Here is a 15,267-nt window from a genome sequence, read left to right on the forward strand (position 1 = left end):
ACAAAATACTTATTAATTCACATGTTGAAAATTCAGTGGTTGATGCCAACATTAGGACGTAGAGGGAAATTAAATTATAATTGTGCCTTTGTCAACTTGTATTAATGCAGAGATGTTACATAGTCAGTGCACCACTCCTAGATCCAAATGGCTTTTGAAGCAAAAATGAATTAGTCCTTTTCTTGTAGAATGCAGAGTAGTAAACCTGGATAGGCAATCAAAGAAGATATTAGTGCATATCTCCTCCAAAATCATAGTTTATTAAAGAATCATAGAATAGTGACAGTGTAGAAGGAGGCCATTTGACCTGTTGTGTCAGTGTCAGCTCTCTGCAAGAGCTACTCAGCTAGTCTCGCACTCTCCTGCTTTCTCCCTTTAGCCCTGCAAATTTTTTCTCTTCAAATAATTATCCAATTCCCTTTTGAAAGCCATGATTGAATCTTCCTCCACCATACTGTTAGGAAGTGCATTCCAGATACTCACCACTTCCTGCGTAAAAATGTTTTCCTCCTGTCTCCTCTGGTTCTTTTACTAATCACCTTCAATCGGTGTCCTGTGGTTCTTCACCCTTCCACCAATTAGAACAGTTTCTCCCTATCTACTCTGTCCTGACCCCTCATGATTTTGAACACCTCTATCAAATCTCCTCTCAACCTTTTCTTTAAAGAGAACAGCTTTGCCAATATATTCTTGTAACTGACGTCTCTTACCCCGGAACTATTCTCGTAAATCTTTTCTGCACCCTTTCTAAAGCCTTCACATCCTTCCTAAAGTGCAGTGCCCAGAATTGGACACAATACTCCAGCCTGTGCTTTATAAAGGTTTACCATAACTTCCTTACTTTTATACTATATGCCTCCATCTATAGAGCCCAGGATCTCGTATTGTCTTATTAACCACTTTCTCAAACTACCTTCGATGATTTTTCACATATACCCCCAAGTCCCTCTGCTCCTACATCCCCTTGAGAATTATATCCTCTATTTTATATTGCCTCTCCTCCTTCCTACCAAAATGTATCACCTCACTCTTCTCTGCAATAAATTTCATCTGCCATGTGCTCAGCCATTTCACCAGCCTACGTCCTCTTGAAGTCTATCGCTATCCTCCTCACAGTTCTCCTGTTCTACTGTATGTGAATATTTCAAAGAGGTTAATTTAATCCCCAAGAACTAAACACTGACATTTTATGACTGTATAGTCAGTGTTGAGTTTCCAGTTTTCAATTCTAGGAAGAGTGTTGGGTTGGTATCTCACCATCCAGATTATTATTCACCTGAACTGCAAACCTTGGAAAAAAAACCCAGATATTGTATACAACTGTTTTACAAAAGAGTGAGATCACTTGCAGCCCTGAGAAGTTTATTAAACAGTATATAAATAAATCATATCATTTTAAATTTTAAATTACAACCATTGCTGGATTTTGGGTACAGGCTCTAAGCTTGTCTGGCTGAATGGTGAGCAGCATAAGAGTGATCATTCAAATTTCAAGTACCAACCTGTTTAAGTGAATTTGCAATAAAAGACAATCAAATATTTTTTGGACAATTAATGGAATTCTGATGCTGATTAAAGGTCACAAACCTGAAACATTAACTCTGCTTCTCTCTCCACAGATGCTGCCTGACCTGCTGAGTATTTCCAGCACTTTCTGTTTTTATACCATAACAGGTCATCTGGAAATCTATCTTAATGTGAAACCTTGCTGGGAACAAATTGTCTGCTTTGTTTTCCAACATTACAACAGTGATTACACTTCAAAAGTAATTTACTGGGAAGCACTTTATAATGTCTTGCTTTCCTTCTGCCTTATCAATGGCATAGCTACAAAAGCAGGGCAAAACTAGGTACTCTGCAACAAGTACTTGGGGCTGAATTTATGTTCTGAGGTCAGGACCCTGATGCTAGGTTAATTAACGGGTCGACCTCGCATGGTGTGGCAGTAACACACATGCCCCAATTTTTGTAGCAATCGCCAATTAATGGCGAGAGGGCACACTCACTGTCTAATTAAGGATGGTAGGCGGGCCAATAGGAGGCATTCCAGCACTGAAGCAGCTGCAGCCTGCTAATGTAGGTAAGGGAGAGAGAGGATGTCTCAAGAGTGAGGTGTCCTCTCAGCACTTTTAAAATCCTGCAACATAGAAATGTTCACAGCTGCCACATTATCCTCTTGGAAGCCATTGTAAGTCGGCTGTGGAGGCAGGGTTGCATGTTTGAATAGTGAAACAGACAGCTGGACCCTTATCTGCCACTGGAAGGTTGCCTTCTTTCTCCGTGTTTCGGCTACTGCAGGATCCCACCTGCCAACTGGAAAATTCCAGTCAGCACAGGAGCGGAGCTGGCTCAAGTGGCTGTCTGCTACTTACGGATGGGTAGCCATTCTACCCCCTGACCCAGCCTCCTGAAAAATGGCCCAGAGGCAGGACTGTGCTCGCACAACAGCCAGTGGTGGGTAATTCGAGATGGACCACCTCCTCTCCTGCCTCCAAAGCCGATTTAAATAAAATTCAAATCGCATCCAGTCCCCTCAAAGCCTCTCGCCACCTACAAGGCTCAAGTCAGGAGTGTGATGAAATAGTCACCATTTGTCTGGCTGAGCGCGTTGCAATAACACTCACAACTTGAAACAATTCAGGACAGAGCCTTCTGCTTGATCAGTGCCTCTGAACTTGATAGCTACCACCTCCTCCCCCATTGTGGTAAATACTATCTACAGGATGCTCACCACCTAATTCCACAACTTTTACCATCAAGAAGGACAAAAGCAGCTAAATAATAGAATACCATCACCTCAAATTCAAGTTGCACACCATCCTGTTTCAGAACATTTGCTTTGTTCCCAAATCTTGGCCTGAGCCCCAGTCAGTTGGACCCTCCTACTCACCATTGTCTTTTCCCACTGCTTCACATATGATAACTTGTAGCTCCCTAGTTCATTACAGCCTCAGCTTTCATTACCACTTTCTCATCTGCATTTTGTGCACTGCCATGTATGCAGCTTGTCCTCAACCAAACCTAGTACCCACAACAAACCAGTATGCTTTGGCTACCATCTTGTTCTGAGCCATGGCTTTTAACATAGTTAAAGTAGAAAAAGGCACACGTATGAGAGGCATGTAGCGACATTGGGGACACTAAATAAATACATGAAGGAGAAAGGAACAGAAGTCTATGTTGATAGGGTGAGATGAAGGTGGGAGGGACCCATGTGGAACATAAACCCAGCATGGACCTTTAGGGCTGAATGTGCTGTAAATCCTATGTAATACGGGCTTTCATTAGGCAATGGTCCACATCAGAGTACAAACATGGAAAAGGATCTCATTTCAAGATCTTGTTCTTTCAAGGTGCCATAATTATTAGTATGAAGACTGATAAACAACATTTTTTTTGTACTTTTTTCATCAGTGGGTGACCATGGTTATGATAACGCTTTACCGAGCATGCATCCCCTCCTGGTAGCTCATGGACCAGCATTTCGAAAGGCTTACAAAACCAATACAATCAACAATATTGATATCTACCCACTGATGTGCCACATCCTGGGACTGAAGGAGGAGTCGAACAATGGAACTTTTGCCAATGTGAGATGCTTGCTGGTTAATGAGCTATGTGTGAGCCTACCAGACGTAGTTGGAATTGTGATTGGCTCCTTAATGGTATTGGTAACATTGTCCTGCCTTATAATACTAATGAAAAGGCGAGCGTCCCCTCAGCATGCATTTGCTCGTCTCCAGTTGCAGGATGATGATGATGATCCTTTGATAGGGTAGTTTCAAGGCCACCAGTCTGAAAATCCAGCAGTGAAATAAATGTACAATTTTAAAGTGGCAGAAGGCAATGTGATTTCTTTTGAAAGATTTTATCAATAGAAACTCTTTTTTTCTTTCCATTATCCCCAGTATGTTTCGATATTACAGATCTCTCCAACTTGCAAATTCTAGTGGTGAAATCACCCAAGCAGCAGGTCGACCAAAGGTCGAACTGAACTAATGAGATTCAGAATTCTTTTCTTATTCATACCAATTCCTGTGCATTCAAAAAAATCACATTTTTGTATATCCTGTTTATACTCTCATTTTTGAATTGAAGTGAATCAAATTTCTAACACAGTTTGATTTACAAATGGCAGTGTACATAGTTCAGTATCTTTAAAATAGCACAAGGCAGTTTCTAATAGAAGTGGCTTGTTGGAAAGTAGTTCAAGTGCAGCCGAAATAAAACTAGAACAGCCCTGGATTATCTACACCAGGAGTCAATACGAACATAGTTCTCACAAACTGAGGTGGAGTTGATTAGAGTATCCAGCAGATCTACTATGAATGTCTGGCAACAATTTGATTCTCAACAAGTGCAAATGTTTGGGGTGACAGGAGATCGAGATTTGTGAACTTCTGAACTTCATAAATTTGAGAAACTGTAGACACTGAAATCCCAAAAAATCAAATCTGAGGAGAGTGCACTGATGCAGATGTCTGTACATTGACAATGAGATAACTTGTCCATGCCTCAATAGGGGTTAATGCAATTAATGAGATTGTGAACAAAGTTAATTTATCCAGCCCTGGTGCTGAAGTGTTTGTGAGAAAATAAAACATAAATTGGAGCTAGTCATACTGTAAAATTGGCAGTGGCAATTATCAGACTCCTGGGTCTTGATTTTAAAAAAATCCTGAAAGTCCGATCAGTTTGTTTTCAATGGAGCCTGACAGTCACATAAAACATAGTGAGCATGTATACAACTTTTTTTAAAGAGGTAAAGTATAAAATCAAAAATACAGGAAAAGTTAATAATTGAATAGATGAGTAAGAATGGGGAAAGGAGAACAAGTCCATGAAACTAAAAGTTACATTTATTTTTAATTACAATTGCTTTAGGTATTTTGCAGATCAATGCAGTAGTGAAGTTAGCCTTCACATTTGGGGTACTTTAATACTGTAATGTCATGGTTTGCCTCCGTGTCATAGTGTCTTAGGTCAATTTTTTAAAGTTGGCAGTTCTGCAAACAGTGTCTGCATTTTCACAAAGTTATTGAGGTAGTTTATCTGACAATACACAAGTAAACATTAGGACTATAGTTCAAGCATATATTTTGGAGACAAAAGAGACTTTCTAGGATTTATATTGTTGATCGTGGGAGTGGGGGGCGGGGGGAGGTGGTGGTGGTGGAATGAAGGTTGTATATTTAGAATTGTTATCAAAAAACTAACTGAAAAAAGTAGTAAATGTTTAAATGCAATTTGCCAAAATAAATAGATTCTATTCAAATTGGCTGTTATGAAGATGGCACATTTTAAAAGGAGCATTGTGAACGTAGTCAGTCTTCTGCTAATATTTACTTTTATTTTAATATAATTGCAAATTTAGTCAACAGCTACGACATTAAGGATCAATACTTCTGATGCTTGCAATATAACACATTAGCAGTTGTGAGGAATTTTTAAATCCAGTATTCCATTTAAAGTTTGTATTTTAATGGTGCAGGAGTATCCAAGTCCTCAAGAAGTTATGACCACACTGTCATGACAACTCGAGCAGATGTGATCATACCCATAAATCAGTACTCCAGTACTTATACAGAACTAGAAGAGTATTGAACATGTCCAAAACTAACAAGCAAGCGTGCGCTTCAATTATGTGACTGGCTAGTACAAGGAAGTGCCTTTTATATAGGTCAAAGCAAGAGGTCACATATAACATGCATTGAGTGTTTATTGGTGCACTGAAGATAATATACATAGATGATAAATGGTGTAAATGCCTTATTCCTGAATTCAATGTTGTACAGAAAGTGTTCCAACATATTTTAACTCCATTTACGTCTTTCTCAACTTATTTTTTAAAAGTCTGTGTGGCCAGCATTAAGTTGAAATCCTAGAAGACTTTTCACACAGTTGAAGGTGGCAACACGATGCAAACGTTATTTATTGCATCGGGCATATCTATATATTTATGAACAGTTTAAGGCAATGTGATCCAAATTATCAGATTATCTTTTACTGCTTGATTTATATAAGTCTTCAATATCTTGAGTATTTAATAGTTTTTCTTTGCAGATTTTTAAAATGAAAAATGTGAACTTCCTTCATCTATTTCAACCTAGCTAATAAAATGAAAATTCTTTTGAAGTTTCACACAAAAAGTTGGTGTGGAAAGTTAACCAAACAATAAAATCAAGAAATAATTAACCTCAACCCGCCAATAAAATTATACTTCAAATCCACTTGTCAGTCTGTTATATCGCTTGCATACTCCTGGAACAGCACTCCCATTGTATATTTGACTGACAGCTTGAAAACTCTGAGATAGGGATTTCTACAGAGTCATTCGTGCCCAACAACGTTAGAGTTTCAACTGTGCTCATGTATGTCTCCAAGTAAATAAAATACTAGATTGCATCCTGTAATTTTAGTCTTCCTTATTACTTGAATGTGATTACAAACTCCATGTAGAAGTAGAATACTTGTCTTAGTCTGTAGAGGTAAGCAAACTAGTAGTGGCACTGATCCTCTAAGCGGAAAGGTCCATTGATGAATTTTAGTTACCCATTAGTAGCTTTCCTTCCACTTGGCAAATAGACAATATTAATGAGAAGTTACTTTAAATATTAGAAAATGAAACAAATATAGAAAGGAAATAAACAATGAAGAAAATAGAATGAGAACAAAGGGAGTACAGATGAGCAGTAGTAGTAAAATGATTTTAAAATTGGGTGTTCAGTACAGGAGTAATGCATTACAATATAACTCAAAAGGAGCAGGGGCATTCTCCCAGTTTCTTGGCCAATATTTATACCTCAACCAACACCTAAAACAGATGATCTGGTCATTTATTTAATTGCTGTTTGTGAGAGCTTGCTGTGCACAAATAGGTTGCCATGATTCCTATATTACAACCTTGACCTACATTTCAAAGTATTTCATTGGATGCAAAGTGCTTTGGAACATTGTGAGGTTGTGAATGGCACTGTGTAAATGCAAGTTATTTATATACATCCACCCTGTTACTTTTCAAAAACTACATAAAGTATATCTTTTAAGTGCAGCATGTTTATGTTCCTACAAGTAAATCCTCATCCAAGCTGCTTCTTTTAATGGAGTTGTTCCAATCTTTTTCTTCCCTTTCGCACCAATGTACTCATCTAATATGATCATGTTCCACTTGTGGTTGGGTAATAAGGTTTTTTCATTGTATAACAGAAACATAATCTCAATGATGATTGCATCATGCAGCAATCACAAGATATTTGGAGCAGTTTGGTTCAACCTGTGTAAATATAGCACTGTACTTATTAAGGAGTTACTCAGTTTATTCCTTTTTGATGAACATTTGCAGAACACTTACTCTTCCCCCCCCCCCCACCAAAAAGAAAATTTCTGCACAAATTGAGAAAACAAAACTTCATATAAATGAGCATGAAGCATTACTTTCTGTATTTGTCAAAATAATAGGAAAAAATGAGCAACTCCTAACCTGCTGTTGTAAATAGGAACTTAAGATGTGTACAGTTCTTCAGATTTACTTGATTTGAGACTCGTATTCTTTGTTTTCCTGAAAATCCAAATACAACTTTCCACATTTATCATCACTAACATAGTGGATGCTAAGCAAATGTCGTAAAGACATTGCTGCACAAATTTTTTTTTCTTAAATTAGTGTTTATCTTTTGGTCTTTCTGCTTCTAAAACTTAGGATACCTATATCTAATTTGTTTCAATTTAATGTTTTCGTAATAATCAGCACTAAACCTTAAGGTGACAAATCTTAATGGACTACTGCAACAGGTATATGGCAATTTTAAAATTGAGGTGTTCGTCATTAAGTTATCTCTCTGTTTTGAACCATTTGAGAACTGAAATAGCATTTCTGCACCCCTTTAAAAATAAGATTAATTTTAATGTATTATGTTCCAAAATTACAGTGATTAATATTCACAGACCAAAAGCCTGCTTCAGTATTCAAAAGGTGAAAAAAGATATTTATGGTACATAATGACTGTAAAGTAATAAGTAATTGCACTCTTTTGAGAATTAGTGCTGTGTTCTGCTCACTTATTTGGATTCTGATATATGAATAAATGTTTTTCATTCGTAAAGAATATTACATGGGTATTTATTTGCCAGTTTTTGTTGTTGCCCTTTTTATTTGCATTACATTGATATATCACACAATGGAAATAATGGGACTTTCAGTCAACTGAGCTTAGGAAAAGCACCACCCCTTTCATTGCTGCCAATAATTAAAGGACCATTTTACTGCTGGTTCCATGTCTATTCTACAGATAAAAAATACATGGTCCTTTTAGCAGAATAATTCAAATGTTAAGTATTATCTTCCAAGATACTAACACAGCATTATTCTCACTTAATACGTGTAAGAAACATCAATAGAAATAATACTAAGTCCAACTATGCTTGTGACAGTCACTTTCCATATGCTAATAAAATTAATAAGCCAACAAACATCCACATCGTCAGTGTTGTCATTTTGGTTCTAATGCTCGTATTCTACTTCACAGTAAAAGACATGTCTGTTGTAAATAAACTACAAGCAAAAAACTGTAAAGTGAAATTCAAACCTTGGCCAGCTTTGTTGCAGTTGATCACACTTAAAATGTTGCTTTTCATTATATTTAAATTCAAATGCAAAGTTGGGCATATTTCACCTGTGTTGCTCAGAGGGACTTCAATCGAATGTGCTTGAAAATACAAGTAAGTATTCATTAATTTTTTTAAAATGCCATTTCTTTTGCAAATTAATGTTTTGGTGCACTTCATACAAGTTTCTCCTCGTATTTAATTACAGTCATAGAATCTACCCAATTTAATCTACCAGTCCAGTAAATAACCACAATTAAAACTATTTCACTTGCAGAACAGGGGAAAAAATACAAATTTCCTAAGTCTCCTGCATCCCAAAGTCACATGATTACATCGGACACCATATTGCATTGAGTGGTATTCAGCTGTCTCTGGCAACTGCCTAAATGAAGCCTTGGGCCTCTTCCATATACTCTGTACAGCTCGAATACCTGTTTCAGGTCCTCTCCCAGAAATTTGTCAGGACTGAGTGGCGAAAACCCAGCAAACTCTCTGCTCAGGCTTTTGGATTCCTTAGCATCTTAACCATTGGTCCTTAAGGGGACTGCTGGAGGCTGCCATCAAAAAAGTATTTTCTTTTAAATTTACCTTCATGTGAGGGGACATCACTATAGGTGACTGCCACCTTTTCCACCCCCAGTGGGCACCTTGGAGTGCCAGCTGGCTCGAATTGGTCCCTTTCAAACTAACGAGCTGCGTCCGGACATGCATTTGAAATCTGCAGATTGCCATAAATATACTGATGAGACCCAAGGTCCAATTTTTGCTGAGCCTCATTCGGGCTTCTGGCATGCACTCCCAACATGCTGAGTGTTCTGCACCCGAGGGAATTACTAGCATTTTGTTTCAGGAAATCTTAGGATTTCTGTGTTAATGCCCCTTGCCTTAATTTATCAACAATAAATTCTGTCATTCCTTAGTTTTCCCTTCTCACCACTTGCCAGGATTTCTTTGAATGTTATTTTTCTTGAAGTACCTTCTTCCAGATGGCTTAGGATTAATGGAAACTGCAAAGGATTATTATTAATCACTGCTCTTTAAATGTGGCTGTCTATTCATCACTACTTGTTTTCTCTTGTCAAATCAGATTTAAATTGTTAAATTTATCAATAAATGCATTCTTCATCAGTTTTAAAAAAAAAACTGATGAATAAATTTATTAAATGCCTGAAATCTATACTCCCATTATACCTTAAATAATCATTCACTAATCTGGTTTCATCTTCAAAGTTTTGCAGTATCGTCTTAAGTAATCAGCAAAAGTCACATCTTGCTCAGTTTATTTTAAAGCTTTATCAAACAGCCATCCACATAGAAATCCAATACGTGATGCCAACTCACAAACAAAGCTCAGTTACAATTAAAAGAAAAAATATTTAAGTTGAAGTGACATTTCAAGGAGTTCAGAATAGAAAGAAAGGTTGTATCAAAACACGCAGTTCTATTTTACTATACTAAGCGAACCCACTGAGCACAAAACAAATCAAAGTTCACAAAATCACTAACTTGTAGATTTTCAAACTGACAAGACTGAAAACAAATTACAATAGTCTAAGTTCAGTTCAAACTTTTTTCTTTTCACTGCTAATATATTTTACCACAATTTGTATCTATCAATTTTTTTCCTGAAGATTGTTCTGTTTACTGTAATAAAAGATACACAGCTTTTAAACTGTGATAATGTATAAGAAAATGCTAACAACTCTTGTCTTTGCACTTCATTTTGTAGTCCTTGCATGAAGGGAAGTTGGGGTGCATAGTGTTCATCCTTCCCTCCCAACCCCCTGTGAAGGAATCCAGCCATGATGAGGTTAAAAGAATTATTTCCTATGAACGGAGGATTAGAAAAAAAGGTTCATCTTCATAAAAAACTTAAAAATGTTCATGAACATGCCTCTGTGTTAAAAAAGCTTACCTCATCTTAGAACTATAAAGGCAGCTTCTGATAAGAGGGATCCACTCCAAATGTCTCATGCCTCACTACACGGTAAAACATTGATAACATAGTTTTGCAAACTGTCATGAAAACTACCACAGTGTAATAGTTGATAAGATGGTTTTAGGCTAATAGCCCTAAACCACAGTCAACTGAATTTTTGACTAAGCTAACCAAACCCAAAAACTGAATTATAATTTTGAAAGTTAGATAATTAATAAAAAAATTGACCATCACAAGGCTCACAGCTTGCCTTTCTTAGGAATCAAACAGGATGAACCTTACCCAGAAATTAAAATTATACAGCCTTATTTGGGAAATAAAGGAGGAATGAACTTACTTACAGTTGAGTTAACACCCCTAAATACAAGAAATGAGTTATGCAACTTGAAAACAATATAAATATTGGAAGCACACACTGGATTTTTAGATTTGTTGGACTTGCTCCAATGTCTCACATAGTAAAGGTTCGACGATTGGAGTAAGGCAATGATAATTCTCCCCTAGTTCTCCCCAGTTCGAAGAAGGGTCACTGACCCGAAACGTTAACTCTGCTTCTCTTTCTACAGATGCTGCCAGACCTGCTGAGTGGTTCCAGCGTTTCTTGTTTTTATTTTATATTATAATTCTCCCCTAACTGGGACAGAGATGTTTCACTAACTCTATAGTCTTCTACTCGGAGTTTTAAGATAAATGTTATTTAATAATTGATGGGTATGCTACGCAAATGTTTTACTGTAATAATGGCCGGAATTTTACCGAAAGAGCAGGAATGTGGCTGGGGGGGGGGGGGGGGGGGTTGTAAAATGGGGCGGGAGGCTTGGGGGGGCCCTTCCTGAGCTACTCCAGCCTCCGCCACCACTTTGTGCAGGGCGGCAGCGCCGAAAAATGGCCTGCCTGCCCCAGGCCATTAACTGGCCACTTAAGGGCTTCCGGCCACCTCCACGGGGATTTTACCCATGGCTGGTTGGGCGGTCCAGCCCCGAGAAGCCACCTGACAAAAGCAGGCAGCTCTCTGACAGTCTGGGGGGCGGGGGGTCCCACATGATCAAGCGCCCTGTGCCCGGAGGGCCACCCCCACTGCCCCAACCACACCCAACATGCCCCTGTCCTCCCTTGCCTCGCTGGGGCCTGACCGATCACCCCCGGCGAGGCACCAAAACCTACCTACCTTTCTCCGGGCTCCCTAACATCATCTTCCCGATGGCTGGGTTGTAGTCCCAGTCGTTGCCACCACTCCCGGTGGCACTGCTGGGACAGAGCTGCTAGCCTGCTGATTGGAGCCGACAGCTCCATTAGGCAGGACTTCCTGCCTCAAGCAGGTGGAAGTCCCGCCTCAGACCAACTAAAGGCCAGGGAACCACAAAATGCAGACCGGATCCCCAGGCCCGGCGGAGGCGGGTTTGCCACCGACTGATGGCTCCCGTCCACCAAGGGAAGAATCCCAGCCTATATTTAGATTTAAAAATTGGATTCTCTACTAGTAATATGATTGTATTTTCCTTTCCTACAACTATTAACATTGCAATTGACTTTCTCACCACCTGTGAACTGCATGTTCATTTCTTTAATAAATTTTCATATAATTTAGAAATTATATTGTCTCATAGCCTTCTGCATCACTAACTCATGAATCTGTCTCCGTACACTCCCAAGTGGGAAGGTACGTTGCTGAGGAGAGATTCCTGGACCCTCAAAATATCCAGGTAATTATCTGGCTGAAACTTGTTAAAAAGACTAGCTAGAGGACGGTATTAATCTCAGCTGGTTCCTTTAGAGAGTTAGATCGCTCCTTCAAGTGTCTTTAGAATCTGTCCTTCTCAACTTTAGGTTGAGAGTGATCTGATCCAGGATAGCCCCAAAAAGGGGCTAGGATTATAATCCACTACTTCCTCTCCCACCACTCCGCATCCCAAGCTGTTTCATCACCAATGTAGTCTCCCAATTGAAAAAAACTGGAAAAATGCAACAGAAGTGTAGTTACTTAAATCCCAGTTGAGGTTTCAATTTGAATACAAACTGTGAATTTAGATCAAATTCTTGCGAAATTGTTCAGTAATTGTATGGATCAAACTCTTACCTGTGGCATATTGCAGCCACTAATAGCTAGATTTAAGAGCATGATTATGGAAATTACAACAATTTGTATTTATATAGCAACCTTAACACTGCAAAATGATCAAAGTGTTTCACAGACAAAAAAACGATGCTGGGTCTTAAAAGGAGACAGGAGGATGAGCAAGGTGAGTTTAAAGGAGGGTAGGCAGAAAGGTCAAAGGACAGTATTCCAGATTGTGGGGTCTGGTTGGTTGAAGATAGTCGCCAATGGTGGAGGCCAGAGTTAAAGGGGTGGGAAAGCAGGGCTAGAGGAGATTCTAGAAACAGGGAGGGGGGCAAAGTCATAAACAGATTTAAACACCTGGTTAAGAATTTTAAATTGAAAGTCTTTCAGGACTGTGAACCAATTTAGCTCAGCAAGGAAAGAGAACGATGGATGAATGGGACTTGGTGTAATATAGGACAGACACCAGCGCATTGGATAAGCTAAAGTTTGTAGAGCATAGAGGGTCAGAAGTTGGCCTGTGCATTGGATCAGTAGTGTGTGGAAGTGTCAAAAGCATGAATGAAAATTTCAGCAGCTGCTGGGCTGAGAGACAGGTAGTTACAGAGGTGGAAGTAGGCAGTCTTTGTAATCAAGGAAAATGGGGTCCTAAGTACAGGTCATAGTTGACTAAGACACTAAAGTTGAAACAGTCTGGTTTAACCTAAGACAATGGCTGGGGAGTGGGATGGAATTGGCGGTAAGGGTACACAGTTTACATCAGATGTCAAAAATAATCTCCTCAGTCTTCCCAATGTTTAACCAGAGGAAATTGCAGCTCATTCAAGACTGGATGTCGGTGGAGAGGTAGAGTTGCATTTTGTCAGTGTACATGTGGATAACAGCCTATATATTTACATGATGTCACCAAGAGGAAAGCATGTAGATAAGAAAGGATATTGAGTATAGGGAATTCCAAAGATAATGGTCTGAGAGCAGGTAGAGAAGTCACTGTTGGATATATTCTGCTTCCGATTGGAGAGGCAAGAGTGGAACCAGCAAGGGCAGTCACACTAAGCAATGGAAAGGGGGTGAAGCAACTGAATGAAATGTCTCAATCTTAGTGACAAGTTCATGAGCTCTTCACACTGATTGTTAGAGGAGGGGATAGGGGTTATGGAGATACTTGCTAAAGCAGAAAAGGTGGTGGGGTTATCTTTTCAGGATGATCTTGTAGAGGTGCGCAGTTTTGCAGAGGGGAATGAGACTCAACAGCTCTGGATGTGGCTAAACCTGTTCTGCAGCAGATATACTTGCCTGTGCCCCATGGACTTGATGTAGTGAAGAATATACGAGGAAAAGACTACGATGGGAGAAAATAATAGTACTGGGGACAAAAGCATCAAAAGTGGAGATATGAGGGAGTGATTGAGTAATTTGACAGCTGTAGAAGTATCATGGCAAATGGAAGGTCAAATGCCATGAGAAGGAAACAGATCATTCAGCATAACCAGTTCATGTTGATATATTCCACACAAGCAATCGTCCTAATAACACATGCCTGCCATGTTCCCATATTCCTTTATTCCCCTTTCCTTCAACCACCTATCAAATTTATTCTTAAATGTTGAGTTGATCTCTGCTTCAATCACTAACACTAGTAGTGAATTCTACAGCCCTGCAACCTTACCTTCATTCCGGGGCCGACATCCCTCTTGCTCTTCTGGCTGGGTGTCGTCCCAGCATGGCCACCACTCCCAGTGATACTGCTGGGACTGAGAGCTGCTGGCCTGCTGATTGATCAGCAGCTCTTGGAGGCAGAACTTCCTGCCTCAGAGGGGCAGATGTCCCGCCCAAGGCCAATTAAGAGCCTGGGCCACGTAAAATCATAGCATAGCTTCCAGGCCCGGCAGAGGTGGGCTCGCCACTGACATTTTTGGCCAGTAAGTGGGGCCTCCAGCCCAACATAATTCCAGCCTTAATTTCAGCTGCCAGTTTTTTGCCCATCCCACCATCTTATCAATATACCATGAAAGCTTCCTCTCCTCCCCCCTGCCCCCCAGAATTATTTACATCCTGCTTGATTGACTTCAATGGACCACAAACTATGTGGAGGTGTAAAATTGATGTCCCACCCGAACACACCTCTTCCCTACCAAAGCAGATTAGGTTACAACGACCCTCGTAGAATCAATACAACATTTAGTCATTCCTAGTTTAGTTAGTGCGGCACAAAAGTTGCAATTATATTTTTAGATATGGTGAAAAATAATTTTACCTATCATAGCTTATAAGTGTTTTGACCAATTCAGATGAGAATTACCATAATCTTACTAACCAGTAATCCTGTGTACAACTACAAAAACTTCACACATTAGGACAGTGGGGTATAGACCCCCTTGCTGCTGGAAGGACTTTGAATGCAGGGGGAGGGTCATCAGAAAAATCAGAGATATACTGCCTGTAATTTTATGTCCATTTAAATAAGTGCATGTAAAGTTGCATGCAATGCACTCATGATTCCCGATAAGCTGCCTTGTATGTGAGGTACTGCAGGTAGCGTTGGGTTGGAAAATTTTACCCTACATCTTATGCTAAACATTAATTATAAAATCATCTTTAAAAGCCAATGCCATTATCAAAGAGGCTTACAATCATCAATATTTACACTGATACTCCAAAG

The 15,267-nt window shown here is 39.3% G+C and overlaps 1 protein-coding gene across 3 annotated transcripts in view; it reads left to right on the forward strand.

Annotated features, from left to right (window-relative positions):
- Positions 1-8,105, forward strand: part of enpp4 (ectonucleotide pyrophosphatase/phosphodiesterase 4) — a 49,888-nt gene extending 41,783 nt beyond the window's left edge. For all 3 annotated transcript variants that reach the window (XM_068024571.1, XM_068024562.1, XM_068024577.1), the window contains exon 4: positions 3,415-8,105. In XM_068024571.1, coding sequence (XP_067880672.1) covers positions 3,415-3,779 — 365 coding nt within the window. In that variant the 3' untranslated portion in view covers positions 3,780-8,105. The remainder of the gene's footprint in view (positions 1-3,414) is intronic.
- Positions 8,106-15,267: the final 7,162 nt, after the last annotated feature.

Source organism: Heterodontus francisci, chromosome 3 (assembly GCF_036365525.1).
Source record: "Heterodontus francisci isolate sHetFra1 chromosome 3, sHetFra1.hap1, whole genome shotgun sequence".
Lineage (NCBI taxonomy): Eukaryota > Metazoa > Chordata > Chondrichthyes > Heterodontiformes > Heterodontidae > Heterodontus > Heterodontus francisci.